The sequence below is a fragment of the Geospiza fortis genome, unplaced genomic scaffold (assembly GCF_000277835.1).
Source record: "Geospiza fortis unplaced genomic scaffold, GeoFor_1.0 scaffold16, whole genome shotgun sequence".
In the NCBI taxonomy this organism is placed as follows: domain Eukaryota; kingdom Metazoa; phylum Chordata; class Aves; order Passeriformes; family Thraupidae; genus Geospiza; species Geospiza fortis.
Genome location: NW_005054302.1, coordinates 722,833 through 742,424, shown reverse-complemented (window position 1 = coordinate 742,424; position 19,592 = coordinate 722,833). Strand labels below are relative to the sequence as shown.

Genomic DNA, 19,592 nt, shown 5'->3' with positions numbered 1-19,592 from the left:
AGTATCCCATGATGCAGGTAATAGCAGTGACTTGTAGAATGTTTCATTAGTTCTGGTGTTGCACCAAAAAGGGAAAAGTGCTCAAGAGGCAGGACAAATGAAGCCTTCTGAAATGTATCATCTTGTCTGATATACAGAGTATATATTCAGTTTAATTTTGCAAATCAAATGAAACGGTATTATTGCTTTAAAATTAATTTGGTTTTATTTGCACTTACCTGAGCTGTTGTGTTGAGCTTTGCTGCATACATTAATTCAGTGTTAGGTTTCTTTTCTGAATGTGACTTTCTAGATTTCCTTTTAGGCTCATAGCTTTTGATAGCCTGTTGCTAAATATATAAAATTCAGGTTTTAAAACTTTTCAAAGACCCAAAGTCACTGAAGGAAAATGTGAACTGTCAAACCTGAAATTACTAGGCAAAACTTTCAGAATTTGTCAACTCAGACTTTGGTGGTGGTATGTTGAATTCATATTTAAATCTTCTGAAATGTTTCCTTGTATTTATAGTGTTCTGTAGAGGTTGGCATGGGAACTCCCATGAGGTGGAATTTTTTGTGTAGGTAGTATTATGGAAAATTTGCAACAAAAGTCTGTCGTATTTAAAACCTAAATGAGTATCTACTGAATTAACACACAGAGTATTACAATAACTCCCTCAAAGTGTTATGCATTTTAAAAGAAGTACAGTCCCTGTAAGAAGATGGTCTGTCCTGTAGTAAACAAAGCAACTTCTGGTAAATGAGAGAGTATGAGTCAAACAGTTCACACTGAGTCCTGACAACAACTCTCTTCTTTTATATCGAGGAAACTCTCCTTGTGAGGTTACTTTGATCTCAATTGTGGCTGTATAATGGATTGAAAAATAACTCAGCAAAAGGTGGGAATTAATTAGGTGTGTTCCTTTTTTTTCTTTTGGTTGGTTGGTTTGTTTTTTTTTTTACTGCATGTTTTCAAGGAGACTGGATTTTCTTATTCGACCGAATTGCAGAAATATGGAAATGTTTTCTTGACAATTATGCATGATTTTAAAAAGAACAATTTTAACCTCTGATTCCGAAGTGTACTATTGAAGCTGGCAGTTACAAATTTTTGTATAACTGAGGTCCTATGACTTTAACACAAAGTCATTATGTTTTGTATCTTTAAACTGTATTCTACAGAAACACTAGTGTCTTTCTAAACACTAGTTTTTAGTTATAACTGTTTCTTCTAGAAAGACAGGCATGCCAGTAAGGCATGCATCTAACATGAATGCTCATGGGATTTTTAAATACTTTACTAATGCCTGAGATTACAGTCAAGGCATTATTGTTTCTTTTTGAGAAGAAATCAATGTGCCTCTTGCCCATTGGAGGACAAGGAAAATTACTTTGGAAGTAGGATTTTATTAGTGTTGAGAATGTGCTTACAGGCATCAAACTACAGTTTGAAAAGCATTCCTGTATTGATTTTTTTCCTTTGAATCCTGTAATTTAAGTTCTTGTTTACATAGGTAATGCTGTCTGTTTTGATTGTGTGTCAGCTTCTAGGTTAAGTACATACTGATAAAGTTTAGCCACGTGGAATGCGATTTTCTGTGTCATTCAGCCCTGTGGAGAGCAAGGCAATGGAGAAATTTTAGTGGGTTTGACTTCAAATAATACTAGTCATTTATGATTTGGAATAGAGACTTTGGATCTGGTAGATTGGTTATTGTGTCAAGGATCTACGTCTTGCCGGCTTTCTCTGAAAATTTGCACAGATTTCATCAATTGATTAAACCTTTGCAGAACTGGTTTATATGGACCCACTAGAGACTTCCTAGATGTTAAATAATTTCCCAGAGATGTAATCTGCACTGGCAAGTTCTAGCTTGAGTACCTTTTTGTAGTTGCAGCTCTGGCATAATCTAGGCCTTGACTGAACTCAGAGCAGGAACACTGATCAGCTTCATTTCCCTCTTTCCTTTTCTTCCCCTTCAGACTGAAGCAGCATGGAAGTGGATCTGTATTTAATGAAAGAGCTGTATCTGTGTTAATTAGAGCAGAGGGGTGGGTAAGGGAAAAGAAACTTATACTGTGGGCTTAGAGAAGCTGAGCTGAAGATAAGTAAAGAAGAAACCAGGAAAGATTGACCAAAGGGACTGAAGCAGAGAGATCTTGGTGGGGCGCTTGCAGAATGGGGACTGGAGTGGTAGAAATACGATACACAGAAACTGAAAACAAATTTTCATAATGTAAAGGTGGGACAAAGTAGGGTGGAGAGAACAAATCCGTGTTCCTATTTCTCTCCAGGTTCTTGAATCAAAGTGAAGATGCTAAAAGTTTAGTGTTCTGCCATCAATGAAACATCAAATGTCTACTGTAAAATAGTTCATTAACTCCCAGTTTTGCTTTTGCACATGCAAACATCGGTTCCATCTGAGTTACTTTGTCATCTCTGGTGAATCTGTGTAGTTCACAAGTAGGTGCATCAGTGATGCAGTGAGGCAAGCTCTTCTGCTAGTTTTTTAAAGCTGGGAAATTGCACAAACATGCAAAAAAAATACACTAATAGAAAAACAGTAGTAAGATGCAGCAAGATGTTAGGAAATGGTAGGTTGCTATTGCAGCCTTGCGGTTATATTTAGAGGTCATAATGTTGTGTAATTTTTTTTCAGTGGGAAAATTATTTGTGGGACTTGCTCAGAACACAAGATGTGTGGCACATCCATGTGTATTGAGCATCTGTTTGATATTTGATTAAATGTTCATCATATGGTTCTGTGCTTTATTCCTGCATGCTGTTTGCATCCTTGTGAAGACTGTTAGTTGGCAGTGCACTTTTGGTTACCATTACAATTATTCCATCAAACTTCATGCAGTGTTTTCTGTATGAAGCAGGGAAGTAGTCTACATTTTATGGATGCATAGGATAGAAAAGGACGGCAATTAAACAAACAATACCACAACAGTGCTGGCAAACAGAGACCTGAGTTTTTGAAACTAATCTTTACAGTTGGAAGGTCAATGACCACCAGTAAAATACTTGGCTCAGGTTGCTTAACTGATCTCACTGTAGCAAGGATAGTAAAAAAGTCAGTCTCTTCTACTCATTTCTGTTAACATGAAATAATCTTTCTGCTGTCCTTGTTTTATTCACTACATACCTCTCAACATAATTATCAGGTATTCAATTGATGAGTTGTCCTGACTATTCCTATCTAATCTCCAGAATGTGTTTGTCATGTGCAGGGCATAAAACAGGTTTGTTGAAAAGAGTATGTGGTTGCATGTGTTTGGGTTATCATAATGCATATATAATGGAACCAGACTGCATCAAGCAAAGCTATATCAAAGTTTGCAATTACCACATTTTTGTGTGCAGTGCCTGAGCTCTAAGACTCAGTGTTAAATAAGCAGCAAAAGGGAGGAAAGTGGATTATATCGTGATGAATTGGGAGTGGATGTGCTGCTTTGACCATAAATAATGTAGATGATAGTTGTCAACATTTCTGTAGAATGGCTATTTCTGACTTTCAGATTTCATTTATATCTGTGGAAGAAAATTTTACAAGATCTTGAACATATCGTTGGGCTTACATTAGTGATGAAGATGCAGTTAATGGCAATACTCACTTCACAGTGCGGAAAACAGAGTAAAAGTACATGGTACAGCTTATAAGAGGCAGGATTTTTGAAGTGACTGTAATTCTTCCTTTCTCTTCCTTTCTGAAAAATACCTCTTTGCCTCATCCTTCCACTCATCTTACTTCAAAGGTCTTTGCTGTTGGTCAACATTTCATTTCCCCCATTTTCTTCTGTTGTTACTTAGTTTCCTGTTGTCTTCTGTCCTCGCTGGTTTATGTTTTTCACGTGTCTTCTTCCCTGAATCTGCATATGCTTTCATACACTATATACAGTTTTGTTTTCCATCTTACCAAAGCACTTTTTTTTCTGTTTTCCCCTTCTTTCAGTAATACTAACTGACTGCAGAGCAAGCCTGTGCAACACATGGTCCACAGGCTGCATGCTGTCCTCAAAGCTGTTTTTTTTCTTTTTGCCATAGCAGCAGCTGCCAAGAGACAGTCAGAGGTGTGGTTCAAAAAGCAGCTCACTGCTTTTGGCTTTCCCAGCAGTGAAGAGGCAGGAGCTGGCTGGCTAGGATGCCTCTAATGCTTGGCTTTTTGCTCAGTGCATGCCACTTGGTTGGCTGGTGTTACTGTTCCTCTGGCATTAATGCTGCCCTTTGACTAACTTGACCAAAGATGCAGGTGGTGTTGAAAGAAGCTTTAATAATATTGTGTTGGGCTGTTCAAAGGCTGTTATAGCAGGATGAGGCAGAGAAGTATCTTGATGTTAGAACTTTTAACATTGTATTAGAACTGAGCAGCTTGGTTGTAAGAGCATAAAACAGTAGAAGGTGCCTTCATCCATGTTGCTTCACAAGAGTCTGGTTTTATTTATTTTGGTGGGATGAGATTTATATCTACATTGATTCCATTGGACTGCAGGTTACGTAGAAAGGAAGAATCTTTAAGTTCTCAGTAAATCATCCTAATTGAAGTAGGAAGGGAGTAACAGTCTTCAGCATTAAAATTGGCAAGGCCAAGCAATGGAAAATTGGTTTTGCTTGCTTTCACCATGCAAATGTTGGTGTACTAAGCATTCTTGAATAGCCTGAGAAGTAGCAACCATGCTCACTTCAAAGCCTTGCAGCTGAATAAACACAAAGACCTTTGTTGCCATTGCTGCATCTGCCAACAGTCGAGTAATAAAACTCTCCTTATAGCACAGAAGCTTGTAAATGTCTTCAGTTCTTAACTGTTGAGAACTGAGTGGAACTACAGATGTGCTATTTTAAATATAAAATTATGCTGTTGCTTTCATAATGCTTTGTGAAGAAATACAGTTGCTTTAGTTTCAGCAGTTGAGTGGGTCATTCTGTAGATGGTGTCATGTGTGCTAACTGTCAAAGACAGGTTTTAGATTGTTTAAAAAGAAAAGCGAAAGATATCACCCTGTGTAGGTCACAGAATCTGACAACTAAACAAGGTCATAGCCAAACAAATAAATCATAATCTTTTGTAGAATGACTGTTTGTACTCCAATCAACATCATTCTGAAAATTATAAAGAAATATTCTCAAATACAGTTCCAGTAAAACAGTAGTAAGATGAAGAGACTAGATTGTGACGTACTGCAAAATATTTTGAGATAGTATGCTTAGCACTGTGAAATGACCATTAGGAAAATCTGTACTTTTTCAGGGTTACGGCATAGAATATAGAGAAGAAGAGGAATAAGTATAATCTCTTAAATATTTTGGAGAAAAGAAATGGCAGAGAAAAAAAAGGAAAACCAGTCACTTCAAGATAAGTCCTATAAGCTATGTAAAACTAGATCTAATGTCTGCATCAAAGTTTTATTCATGCTTTATCTTGATGAGACCTTTGTAATATACACTTGAGGGAGATGAAAGTAAAGCAAACTTGCCTTAAGTGCAGCTATAATCTTGGGGTTTGTTACTGAATATTGAAGGGTGGAGGCAAGGTGGTGTGTTCCTTTCAGAAGGTGGGAATGTTTGTTGTAACATTTCTTTTCTTCGTATACTGCACAGAGGAAGTGGACTGCCTGAAGTAGAACATTGCTAAAAGGTCAAGGGTGGTGATCCTTCCCTTCTGTCCAGCAGTGGTGAAGTCACATGTGGAGTGCTGGGCTTCTCAGTACATTAGAGACAGGGATATGCTGTGAAGAGTCCAGTGAAGGGTCACAAAGAGGATGTGGGTACTGGAGCATCCCTCCTGTGAGGAAAAGCTAAAACAGAAACAACTTTTAAATTCCTTTAAAGGGAGAATGGCAGGACATATGTCAGCCATCCTAGTTGAATTTTGAGTATTGTTTAAAGAACCTCAGCAAATCATAGCAATAGGCAGGTAGAGAAGGTTGTGGAACTGAGTGTTTTACTTGGTTATCAGAAAGTTGTCTTTCAATATTAACTTCCATATTATAAAAGTCCTGATGTAATAAAACAGTCTGAAATTCTCATATGTGTGTGCTTACATTCTCTGTCAGGCTTAATATTTAATTTTCTTCCTTGTTAATGGTTGCTTTTGCCTTTCTGGGGCTTTCATCCCTTGGGCTTGAGGTGCTTACAATCTTCTTGAAATTGAGTTTGTATGAAAAATAGTTCAGCATCATTAGAAGAGGTTGATAAGTGTTATTTAAAATCAAAGCTGCCTTCAGGAAAACACAACAAACAGCACTTGTGTGTTCTAATTCTTTTTTTTTTCGAGACCTTTTTGGTAAAAATCACATACAGGAGTCATTAAGACTAAATGCATTTGGGTGGTGGCAGAAATCTTAATATTAAAACAGTTTAAAAAACCTTTACTGATTACATGCAGGTGTTCTATGAATGATGTTAAGGTAAGAAGCTTATGCATGTGTAGTAAAAGTGAAGCAAAATGAAAAATTAATGAATGTGGTGGAGGTTTCTAACTATTCAAGGTGCAGGTTACAAGCAGTTGTTAAGGCAAGGGCTGCCCAAGCTTTGGTTTTTCAGAATCCTGGTGTGTGTAAGATATGTTTGCACCTTGAATGGGAACTTGACTTTGAAAAAGCACAGCTGATGCTCACAGGTTTGGGTTGCTCTGCGCTTTCAGAATCCAGAACAATATGCTCTGTTGCAGTCTGCCTTGTGTGCACTGTATGTTCTCAGTGATTGTGTCAGCACTGGTTTTCATCATCGCAGGCTCCTGTTCCCATTGCAAGTCTGTTGGCTGAATATTTAACTCCTGTACCTGAGGATGGTGAATATTGATGGAATTAAAGTACTTTGTTCCATGTTTAACCTATGCATTTAACCAGCTTTGATACCAACACAGTTCTCAATATCATATTTATTCCCGTTTCAAGAAATCATGACCTTTTGCATTAAAATTATTATTAAATCTGGTATTATAAGTGGATATTAATACTATTTTTATCTTCACCTGCACAAATCTTGTGCAAATCTGAAACGTTACCTTTAGGAAATTTCTTGTTAAAGCGCTTTGTTTTATGAGGATCAGTGTGGATGTCTCAAATGCCGGAAAAACCATGCATAATAGGGATGCTTTTAAAATATTTGTGATGAACTATTAAACTTCTTTCCATTGCTTTGGAAGGGAATATGATGTATGATTACTTGAACTACTATAATATTTTGGTGTATATTTATTCTTATTTTGATGATTGTGAGCAATTGGATGAGCGTTCTTGAATTTGGACAAAATTTGTCAATTTAGTGTGTCTCTCTCAAAGCAGTACCTTGTTTTTTAAAAATAATTCGACTTTGTTTCACTAGACCCATGCCTTTTGTGTATAGAATTGTTTATCACTTAAGCAGTTAGTGATATATATATATATTGTGTCAGGTCAATATGTTTAGGAGAAAGAGACAGGTGACATCAAAATAAGGAAAGAGCACATGGCAAACAGCTTGCTTGAAGTCTTGAAAATGTTGCAGGTTTATGTGCTATTTACATGTTGTAAGCATTCCACATAAAAGCTACTTTACACCATCTATTGTTTTAGATACAGGTTTTAAAAGCAGCAGCTCCTGGTGATGTTTGTGGTGTTCTGAAAACTGCAAGTGATGGGAGTCTTGAATTGCAGTAGGTTTACAGTTCTACCATATTGGATAGCACTCCCACTTCTATTGGTTGTCCTCTCTTCTTACCAAAATTACTCCAGAATGTTGATCTTTGTGGTCAACAATTAGATGAAATGGCAGTGAAGTATAACATAGTAAGCTTCCTGCCCTTTGCCACCAACATTGAGACTGCCTATGGAGAAAAATAGCTGTAAAGAGGAACTCCAGTGACCAGTTCTGAGTCAGTCTGTGTCTAGACTACTAAATGAAACATGCCTGGAAACTTTCCTTGATGCTTAGGGCCAGCTGGCACAAAAGGGCCTGTTTGTGCTGGTGTGTGCTCACCCACTAAAGCAGAGTCTGCATGCAAACCGTCAATTTGAAGGGCTCCCAAACCTTTTCACTGCTGAATAGTGCCTGGAAATTGGCTGAGAGACTCTGGGTTGATGTGGGCCAAAAGCATGCCAGGGAGTATTTTAACAAATTAGTGGTTGTCTCTCTCAGTGATCAAGAACACTTCCTGACCTTGCCTTCCTTTTCTTCTCACACTTTTTCTTCCTGTTGGGAAGCTGGTGAAAGAAAATAATAAGCAGGAGTAAGAAGACACACTTTAAAACTTCTCTATGAAAGAAGCAGTAGCTCTTAGAGCAGCACTGCTTCACTTTAGCCCAGTTTGTTGCTGGCTGATATCTCTAGAGGAATGCAGGAGAAGCGACTGGAGCCTAGGAGGAGTGTTAAAAGGGTTTCAGATGTCCTGCTGACTTGGAGGAATTGGATGTTTTGCTGAAAGGTCTTAAAAAGTTCTTTTGTTTTAAAAAAGAGTCTATCAAATATTTAAGTATTTTTCATTGGAGAAGTTTCATGTCGTGGTGGTAGTATATTAAAGGGAGTAGTTGTTTCAGGAGCGCAGTGTGAAAGACTGTTTTAAGGAGATAAGTAATTGTCTTATCTAATGTTTTCACAACATGCAGGAAAAGAACCATAGGCTTGGTAGACTCTCCTTAGAAGAAATTAATGAAGAGAGTGTTTCATTTGAATATACAGTAACTTTTGGTTTGCATTTCTGTTGTGCAAAATCCTTTATTTTACTAAACATTTTTGTCAATTACAAGTCTGTTTGCTTAGTGTATTTATTAAATGGGGAATGAGCACAAGTTTCATAGGCTGTCCTTAAAACTTTCTAAAGGTCATCCCCAATGCCCTCACTGAATCTGTTAAGGATTTATTTTACATGTACACCTTCATCTTTTATTTTTACAGAGGATGACAAATAGCAGCAGCTCCCCTAGCCTTCTCAATGACAGTGCCAAGCAGTACGCAGGCCATGGTAAGTATGTTTAAAGTAATACATATAAAAGTATGTTGGAAAGTTTGAGAGATTCACAAAACTGAGGCTTAAGGGAATTACTTGCCCTCAGATTTTGAGATACAGCAAAACTTTATTTTTTAATGATAGTGTAATGAGCTCAGAAATTTTTAGCTTTCTCTTTGCTGTGGAGGAAAAGCTTAGTCATTATCAGTCTTGTCACTTCAAGTGAAATGTTAGTTTGGGTATCCACTGTAAAGCATTGATAGCTTAAGCATTTATGTTGCTTCACCATAATATCCCTTTTTATGATGCTTCTTGGATAAGTTATTGTGTGGGATTAGTGTACAGGTGTTTTCTCTTAAATTTAGAGTGTGTGGATTTTGTGAAATGTCACATAACTGCTGATTTTTAATAGCTATTCAGTTTTGTCTTGAAGGCAGTACCTTGCCTCTTATAATTTTTTTCCTTGCTATAGGAACATGTTTTATATACATGGTTTTCAGCTGAAGAAAATGTCTTGATAGTGGAGGCCTATGTACTCACTAAATTATTGTGGGGGCTATATTGAGCTTTGTAATGTGCTCTTCAGAATCACTACAGATTATTTCACCTGTAGCTGTTAAATTAAGTTCTTTAAAGAGGAGGGTACTGCTCCCTTATGGCAAGGACATACATTTAAAATAAATTTCTGCTTTGAAAATTGCTGTGTAAATTATGCTAGAACTCCATTTGCATGTCTGACCCTGCAGCTAGTTGACTTACTAGGATTATAATTTTTTAAGCTTGGTAGTAGCTACTATAAAATTAACTTTCTTGAAAGACAAAATTTGCGGGTATTTTCTAGTTTTTTCTTCCTAGTTTATTTCCAGTAGGCTTTGAGACTAAATCTGCTTCTTTTATCCTACTGAACAATTAGCTATTCAAGGCAGTGGAGGTCTCCAGTTCTAAATGCAGTCAGAGTTTGACTGTGACAGACCAAATAGTAATGGTGATGCATGTCAAGGAGAGAAAGCACACCAACTTTTAGAAACCATTTTAGATTTTGTCAGATCCTTCCCCCTCTCTCTCTCTCTGGCTTTGACAAGCTGTGCTTCATTTGTAGAATTGCCCTTTTAGGGAATATTTATTGTTGAACAAATGAAAGATAAATTCTCTGTTAAGAATTTATTGTTGAAGTGTTTCATCAAAACACCAATGTTTGCAGCTGGCAGTCATCTGCTAATTTGACAGTTTTAGCCATGTAGTTTGGAGTTTTAAGTTGCATCTGTGAAGTCATACAGTTTTTGATACTTCAGCTGTGAGAAAGATGAATAGGAACAAAGAAAATGCAATAAAAAGTTAATGGAATGTGGACTTCTGCTGTCCTTGATTGTGATTTAAATTTGATGTGCAGAACAGTGACAGGACAAGCAAAATTCACATCATTATTTGTAAGACCTGTTATACAGAAGATTGCTAATTCCAGGTAACTGGAGATCATAGAATCATAGGATCTTTTATGGTGGAAAAGACTTTATAAGATCCAGTCCAACTGTTATCCCAGCGCTGCCAAGTGCACTGCTAAAGCTTTCCCGAAGTACTACATTTACACAATGCCCCTAGGGATGGTGACTCATGCACTTGCCCTGGGCAGCCTCTTCCAATGCTTGTCAGGCCTTTCAGAGGATCTTCTGGTGAAGTGGAAACATTGCAATGTATCATCTACAGGGCTAAAAATGACATGCAAATGTAAGAAGCACTAAGAACAGGTTTTCTGATCAGATGAAGGCTGTGAAATGTTAGGTTGTCTTTAAATAATGTCGACAGCAATTAAACTTACTGAATTCTGTTAATGAGCACCATTTCAATTAAGCAGTTGCACAGACTCAAATGCTGGGAGTTTTAGCAGTGTGATTGCTAAACTTAGCTTTGTCAAAAGGATTTTCCATACAGAAATAAGTTAAAAAATATAAAATTTCTTTTAATAGTGTATTTATATGTAACACCTTGGTTTTACATTGGTTTTATAGATCCACTAACTTCACCAAATTCATCCTTGTTTAATGACTTTGCTGCCCTCAGCGTATCTCAAAGGAGGAAGGTAGGCAACAACTAAATCATAAGTAGCATATTTATGTATGAGTTGACAAGGAAGAAGATCTGGAATAACTTGAAATACTGCATGAAATAAGGATAATTCTTCTGATGTTACTAGATTTATTTTAATGTTTCTGCTGATATAAATAAGATCTTACTACTTCATTTTTGCTACATCAAATCAGACTGCTGCTGCTGATAAGAAATACTCCAGGCACATGTAAACTGAAGTTTATAGAATATGAAACTTAGAATGTAGCCCATTGAATTTGAAAACAAATTATTTTTATTCTAGTAAGAGACATGTGATCTGCAGACCTTTATGGGAGCAAGTTCAGACATGTTAAGAATCAATTCTCCCATTTATTTGTACATTATGTAATAATAATTAACAGTTTGAACTGCATTTAAGTTAAAAGACACTCTTATCATTGGGAAGCAAAGGTTTGGGTTTTTTTCCCATCCCTCTAATTTGTATTGACAAATCTTTCTTTTGCTGAGGGCTAGGCAGCATCTTCAAACATCTTTGACCTGCAGCTGTGCAAGTTGTAGTGTTTTCCATCCATACTCAGTGGCTGAAATAAGAGACAAAAATTTGATTATGTGAGAGTTTTGTCTCATTTTCATGAACTGCCACTTACCAAAACCAGACATTATCTTATCCCAACCAATTATTAAGTTTTATTTTCACTGATGACTTTCATGTTCTGTACTTATTAGCCACATTATGCTGGGCTTTCATGTAGTGAATAATGAAAGCAAGCTACATCAGTATGTTCTGTATGATTCCTGCAGGTGAAGATTGAGCTTAAAGATAATTGCTATAGTTGGTCCATCACACTGTTTTTTAAATATAAATGGTGGTGTTGAACATTAATTTTCTAATATTATGATGTCTCCAAACTACATGGAATATTGACATTCCTCTTTTCCTTAGTGCCAGTACTGTGTGCTGAAAGTCGGATGTAAAGAGCTACAAATGTGTTGCTTATCCACTTGCCAAGGCTGGTAAAAATGAAAAATAATTGCACATTCCTCCTTAACCCAGGCGTTGAGAGCCAATATATACACATATATGTATATACCTGGGTGTAAATTTGTGCTTGTTTATGAACCACATGCACCAAAGAAAATAAGCTATCAAACGGAAGTATTGCAAGAATGACCGCTGTCTCTAAAAATACTTCAAAGTTAAGCAGCACAAAGTGAAAACAAACCAATTAATGTTTGCTTATAAAGCACAAGTACCTCAAAAACTCAAATAGTATTTCAGAGTGCTTTCTGACTTAATGTATTCTCTCCTCAAGAAAAAGAAGCACATTAAGGCACTGGCTGCTAAAATAGTATTAAGAGTAAGTTTTAGCTGTGAAATTGATTAACTTGATTTTTTTTCTAGTTAGCATTTCAGCTATAACTGGCATTAATTTAAAGAGGTTTGTATTTTTCTTTGCATAAAAAATTATTTTTGTTATGACTGCTATTTTGTAAAGTATGCTTGTATTAAAGGCTGTTAAATACTAGTAATGGGGAAGTTTTGATAAAGTACTACTTGAGCTGTGTAAATCTAGGCATCCAGGCTCCCTCTATAGTCAGCACAGGGAGATGAGTAGTTTAAAGAAACATTTAGCTTTCTCTGAGAAAAATACTTTGGAAATGACCAGATATTGATGATTGCTTTAAGTGGACAAAAATTGATGGCTAAAGCGATGAGAAAATAATAAGTTTTGTGACTGACTTTTGCTGCCAGTCAATACATTGCAAGTAGTTATGATGTAGTTTTAAAATATTTTTAGTATTTTTGTTACAATATCCAAATTGTCTGAAGTGATTTCCTTAAAAGCACTAAATGCTTGAGAGCCAGGTATTTAAAACCTTGTGTGATTCCCCTCTACCCCATTAACTGGAGTTTATTTAGAGCTTGATCAGTGGGGTTTATTAGACCAGTGCTTTGTGCCTGCTGTATAAAGGGAGCCTTGGTGACTAGTTCAAATGTATGTGTTTACAACATCTACTGTTTGAAAAAGTCTCCATTATCTTACTAAGAGCCCAAGTCTAAGGTTTTGTTTGTTCTGAACTAGCTGGCAAAACCAGCATTTCCTTCGTTTATCACTGACTTGGAGGACAGATATAATACAGTCGTGGTAAGTGAATAAAGAACAATTGCTTTCCTTCAAAAATATCACAATTCTAATTTGTAATATTTTGAAGTATTAAGTTATTTGGAACTATGTAAAAACTGCATGTTTGTATTGTGTAAAACTGAATAGCTTCTGTATAAGCATGTACTATGTAGTTCTGTTAAACGAGTTTATTGATTTTCTCTGGATGTTGCTGATCATGTTATGCTGGTAGCCCTTTAATAGTGGGCAAGCCATATGGAGAAATATTTGAGATCAATAAAATACTAAACATAAGTTGATGATTGTAATTCTGAATATCCTTACTTTTTAATTAGGCAGTATTTAATATGACTGGGCTATATAATTTACTTTTGATTATTTGATGTTTAGAGCCATTCTACTTTCTGTTCAAAAAGTAAACATAATCCTTGAATTTTTATGAGCGTTCTCAAGATAATTATCTCTGTTTAGAAATTATTAAACTGCATTTCAATTTTAGATTTCAGGAAAGCTAAGATTACTGTTTAAAGACATTTTTATAGGATACTTAAAATGAAATCAAAGGAGCTAAGTATTTCAATAGATGGAGCCTTGCTGGAGGTTCTGTCAACTGTAAAACCTTCTGGATTTACTGTCTGGTTGCTGTAACTCCACATGCAGTAAGACAAGCAACCTTAAAGTGAATTTCCTATAAGAGATTTTTAGGTAAGTATTAATCTACAATGCACAAATAGGATTTGTGAAGCATGGAACAAAAGCTAAAGTTGGTAATAGACTAACACCCTTTCCCAAGAATAATGATGTCATGCTTATTTAATTTTTTTTTCTTCAAATACATGTTATGCTTGTTAAAAATAGGGTGACATTCTGAACTTGAACTTCCTGGTTGTTTTTCCTGAGTTGACTTTAGCCATTATCTAGAAAAGTGCTCCTCTCTAAACCTGAAATTATCTGTTTGGAAAAGTTCTTGTTTTCATTTTGGTGCTCTGGTAAACAGTTCATAAAAACTTGTGTGACATAACTGATCAGAATCTGCTGTCAAGGACATAACAGCTTAATGCACTAAGATGAAAATATATTATGAAACTTCTGTTTAGAATTGTTCTGAGACTGTTGCCACCAATCCAGGCTAAAAGGTTCCTGTACTTGTCACTGGTCAGCCTTACAAGATAGGGAAAAGCATTTACTTTTACATTTTAACTTGTTTTTTCATACCTTCAATCCTCATGAAAACTGAACTCTTAAGAAAAGTTTCTAACCCTGACTTATTTCCATTTCATTTTTTTAATTGTTCAGTCATACCTAGAGGGGGTCCATTAAGGTGAGAATAACTTCAGTTCACAGGCTGCAAGGGGTGAACTAATTGCTGTACTGAACAACTCTATAAACACAATTTTAATGCTGCTTTTTATGTATTTTCAAGAAATTTTTTTTTAATGGCTTCCATTGGCTTTAGGTGAGTAAAGGCAAGGACAAAATCTCTAGATTAGAAAGGAAAGTATAAGAGAGATTATCTGAATTGAAGTTCACCCCAAACAGGGTGCAGCTGTTGAGTGCTATCTGTGGAGATTTACAGCAAGGGAGACTGGACAGCAGACTTAATTAATTTACTTTGATCAGCAGAAATAAATGTGCATAGAAAATCATTTGAAGCAAAGACTACCTGTAAGCCTAGTCTGCATAAAGGCAAGCTTTTTATTGAGTATGAGAAGAGTTTTAATTCTCAAGTTAAAATAAAACAATAAAGATAACTTCAGGTCCTGTAGATATTAAATTCTTAAGACTTAAATGGTTGCTATTTTATTTTTGAGTGTCCTACCTCCCATCTAGTTTTGTTACCTGTTGGGAAGCTGTATTTCTCTCTAGCTTCCTGTTTCCAGCTCTGTTTTGACACCTCTGATACCTAATCATTATCTAGTTCAGTAGTGTTCATTGAAAAGCTCTATGTGCCATGTCTGGTCTTGCTGAATTTACTTTTAATGAAAATGTGTCGAGACAGTTTTCACCTTTCAGAGCCTCCTGCATACAATGTCAGAAGCACGAATCATGTTCTAATGAGTTGAGGGGTAATGATCAAGTGTCATGTCACTGTTCTGAGACAGAATTATGGCTGCACAGACTCTGTAATGTACCTGGGCTAAATTTATATTCCAAACATAAATTTTTCCTTCTGGGATTAATACACCCGTACTACAATAATAAAACATTATACTTGGTGCTAAAAAAAGTTGTTGCAGCAATGCAGAAGGACTGTGCTTTGTGAGAAGACTAATGAATATTTGTAGGTAGTACTGTGGTCTAAAACATTTTCCAAGGATGTAATATAATGTAATCTGCTTTACATTTTTTCTAGGAATAGTTAGTTATTGGAATTGTTCCTTGGTTGTATGCTCTTGCTATCTTAGTTATTACTATTTGGATAAATATGTATTTTTCACTTCTAAGTGTGTCATGGAAGAATATATTACTCACTTTTATTTTTGTCTGTGAATTAGTGATCATTATGATACATAAGTCAAATTATAAAAGCATTTCCCTTTAAAAATATGTAACACTTTTACATTTTGCTGCCTCATCCTTTTGTGTATTTGAAGTCAAATAACTTCAAATGTAACTGATAAGCTAGATGCATTTGTTTACATTTACAAGCTTTGTTTGATTCTTGGTATGACAAGGTGTATGTAGTCTTCAAGAGTGATTTGCGGTAAAATAATAAAAAAATTTAGACTTGTGCACACATTAGTTGAAGGCACTATACAAATATTTAAAATTGCTAGAAATGGAGATATATTAGAAATAGCTAGGCATTTTGAGACATCATGCCTATTAAAGACCAGAGTAAAAGCTGCATCAGTCTTTAACTCTCTTACCTGTATATTTGGTAACGGTGCACTTTTTGTAAGTAACACAAAAATTTCTGTCCTATTAAAAGAAACCTTTAAACATTAAGAAAATTTGTGGTTTGCCCATAATGTTTAGTAGTGGAGTTTTTGAAGGTACATCTTGGGGTGGTGGTACTCTGACAAGTCTTCACTATAGTTAGAACTATCTGCTTTAATGGTGGTAGGAAAAAGTCTGCTTTTCCACCAGTTTACATCAATTCAACAGAGTTTATGAATTTCTTAGTAAATAAGTTTGTCAATATAATTAAATCCATGCCAGGATTTAAAGTTGTGGTAATTGATACCTCATCCCAGCATAACTATGCTGCAAAATTGATGAGAAAATATTTGACTTAATTATGTCAGTTCTGCTGCTTCTGAACTCTTCAAGATTTTCATGCCTTCAGCATATCTGCTCATGAAATAAAACTTTTTAGTATGTCAGCATGAAAAGTTTCCCTTGGCTATGGTTTAAAATGCCTGATATAGTGCCTTATCTATTGCATCTCTAAAATTTGTTTAAACCAAGAATTTTTTTTTTTGCGATGATCAGATGCATTGCTCTAGAGTAAGACACATTTCCATGCCAAATGTCACACTTAAGTTTTCTTGGGGTAGAAGAATACATCTTGTTTCTCTGTCTTCTACTTTGCAACTAGTGAAATTCTGACCTCAGCCAAACCCAGGTTTTCATGAGCAATTGCGATGGAAAGGTGTCTAGTCTGTTGAATGCATATAATATCAATGTGTAGTATTCTAAACTCCAAACTTGTAAGCATTACAAATGTTAGCATAGTCGTCTTTTTTTCATAAGGAAAAAACCCTCCACCCAACAGCAAATAACAGCCAACCACACAATTATTTTTAAGCTGTTGACCAAGCCCCTATTCAATTTTTTTTTTTTTGGTGGATATCAAAAATTTAAAAATTGGTTCTGGCCTTCAGAAGCTGAGATACAAAAAACCACAAGTGTGGTCTGCCCATCTATCAGTTCCCACTGGTTGTAATAAAAAAGGGAGAGTAGAGGGTATTTTGGTTAGCAATTAACCCAATCCATGTGAAGGGGTATTGCAGCTTTATTGGCTACAAAACTTAAGCAGCTTAACTTCACTTAAAAGACAGTTTTGCTTTTTCATATTAAAAGTCTGTTAGGGTATTACTGTTGACCATAACTCATGTTCAGGTGTAGCACTTAACTGGGTTTAGTTATACACAGTAACAGAGTTGTATTCAAAATTAAGGTACAGCTTAGCTGATTGTGCCTGTAAAGGGGCTCAATAACATATTGAAATTCATATCTTTGGCTTGGTGTTTCAAGTACTGACTTATTCCAGCTTAATCGTTTGTTGGGTGAAAGTAGCAATAAAGACACCAAGAACTTCTATTTTGGTTTTAGTTTTAGTTTTAAAGGCATGATAAAACAGAAATTGCTCCTTTTTTAATAGATAGGCAGCCTAGCTGAGTGTTTAACCTCCTTTTCTAATGGTTTCTTTGCCATTAATTTAAAAAAAGATTAAACCTTTCAAAAGTGAGCATTGAAATTTAAAATTGTCTCACATAATTTTGGTAGTCCAGTAAGTAGTACAAGAAAAATGTGAGCTTGTGTAGCTTTTTTGTCGCATTTAACCTGTGATGAAGAAGGCTTAAAATGACTTGTATTTGATTTGATAGTAGAAGCACAGCGTTACCATAGCTTAGACTCTTTGCAATACTTTGAAACACAATAGCCTGCTCATGTGTTTGTATGCTAGACTTAATTGGGTAGGCTTTGGTACTAAAAAGGGCTTGTAAATCTAAAATTCAAAGCCTGCTAGAGGTAAATGCATTTTAAGGAACAGAAATGTAATTTGGGAGCTGAGTGATCCTAAAAAAAATAAGTTGCAGTTCTTCAGTACAAGAAAACTTTGGAGTTGTGTAGCTTGATTTGTCAGCTTATCTAACTTAAATACTGCGTGAAAGTCCTATTGTTTGAATGTTTGTAGATATTTTCTTGCTTAAATATATTCCTCTGGGATGGCTATGGAACATCTTACACTAGAGGTCAGTTTAATCCTGTATTAGAAAAGGGAAATGTGATATTGCCCACTGTCCTTGAAAAAGGATGAACTAGGGCCAAAGACACTGTTATAGCAAATAGTAGGAAGAAAATAGAGTTGCTGAACACATTCCCAAGGTTCTTGTTGAATGAATGAGAGCCAAGTAATTAAACTGACTTGAGGAATCCTTTCTAGCATGGGCTAGTGAAGTTAATCATTAGTAGTGCTCTTATGTGAAGATGCTACTTAGGAGGGACTTGTTTCTGGAGTGTCTCTCTTTTGTTTCAAGTGTAATGTTTTTCAGACTTTAGGGGTTTATCTTTCCTAATAAATGTGCCAACCAGTAGGCTCCTATCATTAATTGCTGGCAGCAGCTTGGTTCTGCAGGGCAAGGGTTATAATTATTAGCTATGGTTGAAAATGCTTGCCCTTCTCACCCTGGGGAAAACGAAGCTGTTGCTAGCAATTAAACGTAGTTAGCTGTTCCCTGCCTCATGTAAACATTTGCAGCCAGTAATTACTACGTCTGAACAGTTTTTTTACCTCATAGACTGCAGGGAACGCAAAAAAACAATTGTTTTTGTAAACATCCAAGAGAAATTGTCCCCAGGCAGAAAAGTTTGGTTAATTAGTCCAGATTGTCATGCCCTCTGTGTTTTAAGTAGATATATTTACATACTTTATATATATATATGTTCAGAAATGATCAGTGGTTGATGAGTTCTTGCTCGTTTTAAGGTGAACTATTTGTGTTGCTTTATTTCCTGCTCTGTGTAGAGGTCAGGCATATAGCAAGGTTGATACACTTACTGAAACTTCTTAATCTTTTCCCTTCTGTTGAATCTCTCCTCTTGGCAGGTACTGTTTTCTGATTACCTTTAAATTCAGATTGCATTTCTAAATCAGATCCAAGTTTGCTCATTGAGAACAAATGTTATTTAGAATGACTTCGGTGCACATAGACTAAAATTTATTTCCAAATGTTAATATTGTCTATTCCATCTTCTAATGTCTGTCTAAATAATGATTGATATCTTGACCTAGTTAATCCCTTAATGTTTTATGATAAGTAATGAAAGGAAAAAGTGTTTCTTTAGAGTCGTCTAGTGGTTAATTTCGTTTTTTATTACAAGTAAGTAAAGAACTACTACTAGAACATGAATTCATATTGTCTCTATATGATCTTTCATAAAGCCTCTTTCATAAAGCCTAGAATACAGTTTCATCCTATTGTCTGGAATCTGAATCCTGTTGTGACCAAAATAGCCTTCTTCCAGATCGGCTTATTTTGTCTTTTGTTTTGGTTCTCCTTTTCAAAATATTTGTAGACAACCAGTTACTATGGAAGATTAGGAAAACCGTTTGTGAATAGAAGTATGTTTGGGCACTGGTTTGTAGTCCAATAATCTGAAGCAGATTGTGCCCCTGCATTTGGGAGAGCATGGAGGGAGAGAGAGAGAGGGGAAAGCTTCCAGGGAAACTGTTACTCTTCATTATATTGTTTCCAATAGTTGGCCTAAGAAAAATACATACTATATTCAAACCCTGCCCTAAAGTCCAATCTTGCTTGAATGT

General features: G+C 35.8%; 1 protein-coding gene across 3 annotated transcripts in view; it reads left to right on the top strand.

Annotated features, from left to right (window-relative positions):
- PAN3 (poly(A) specific ribonuclease subunit PAN3) overlaps positions 1–19,592 on the top strand; it is a 66,073-nt gene that overhangs the window by 106 nt on the left and 46,375 nt on the right. For 2 of the 3 annotated variants that reach the window (XM_031066127.1, XM_031066128.1), the window contains exons 1-4: positions 1–17; positions 8,855–8,921; positions 10,913–10,983; positions 13,058–13,120. The exon at positions 1–17 is cut by the window's left edge. In XM_031066127.1, the coding sequence (XP_030921987.1) occupies positions 1–17; positions 8,855–8,921; positions 10,913–10,983; positions 13,058–13,120 (218 nt within the window). The remainder of the gene's footprint in view (positions 18–8,854; positions 8,922–10,912; positions 10,984–13,057; positions 13,121–19,592) is intronic. The other variant, XM_014311774.2, reaches the window with a different exon arrangement.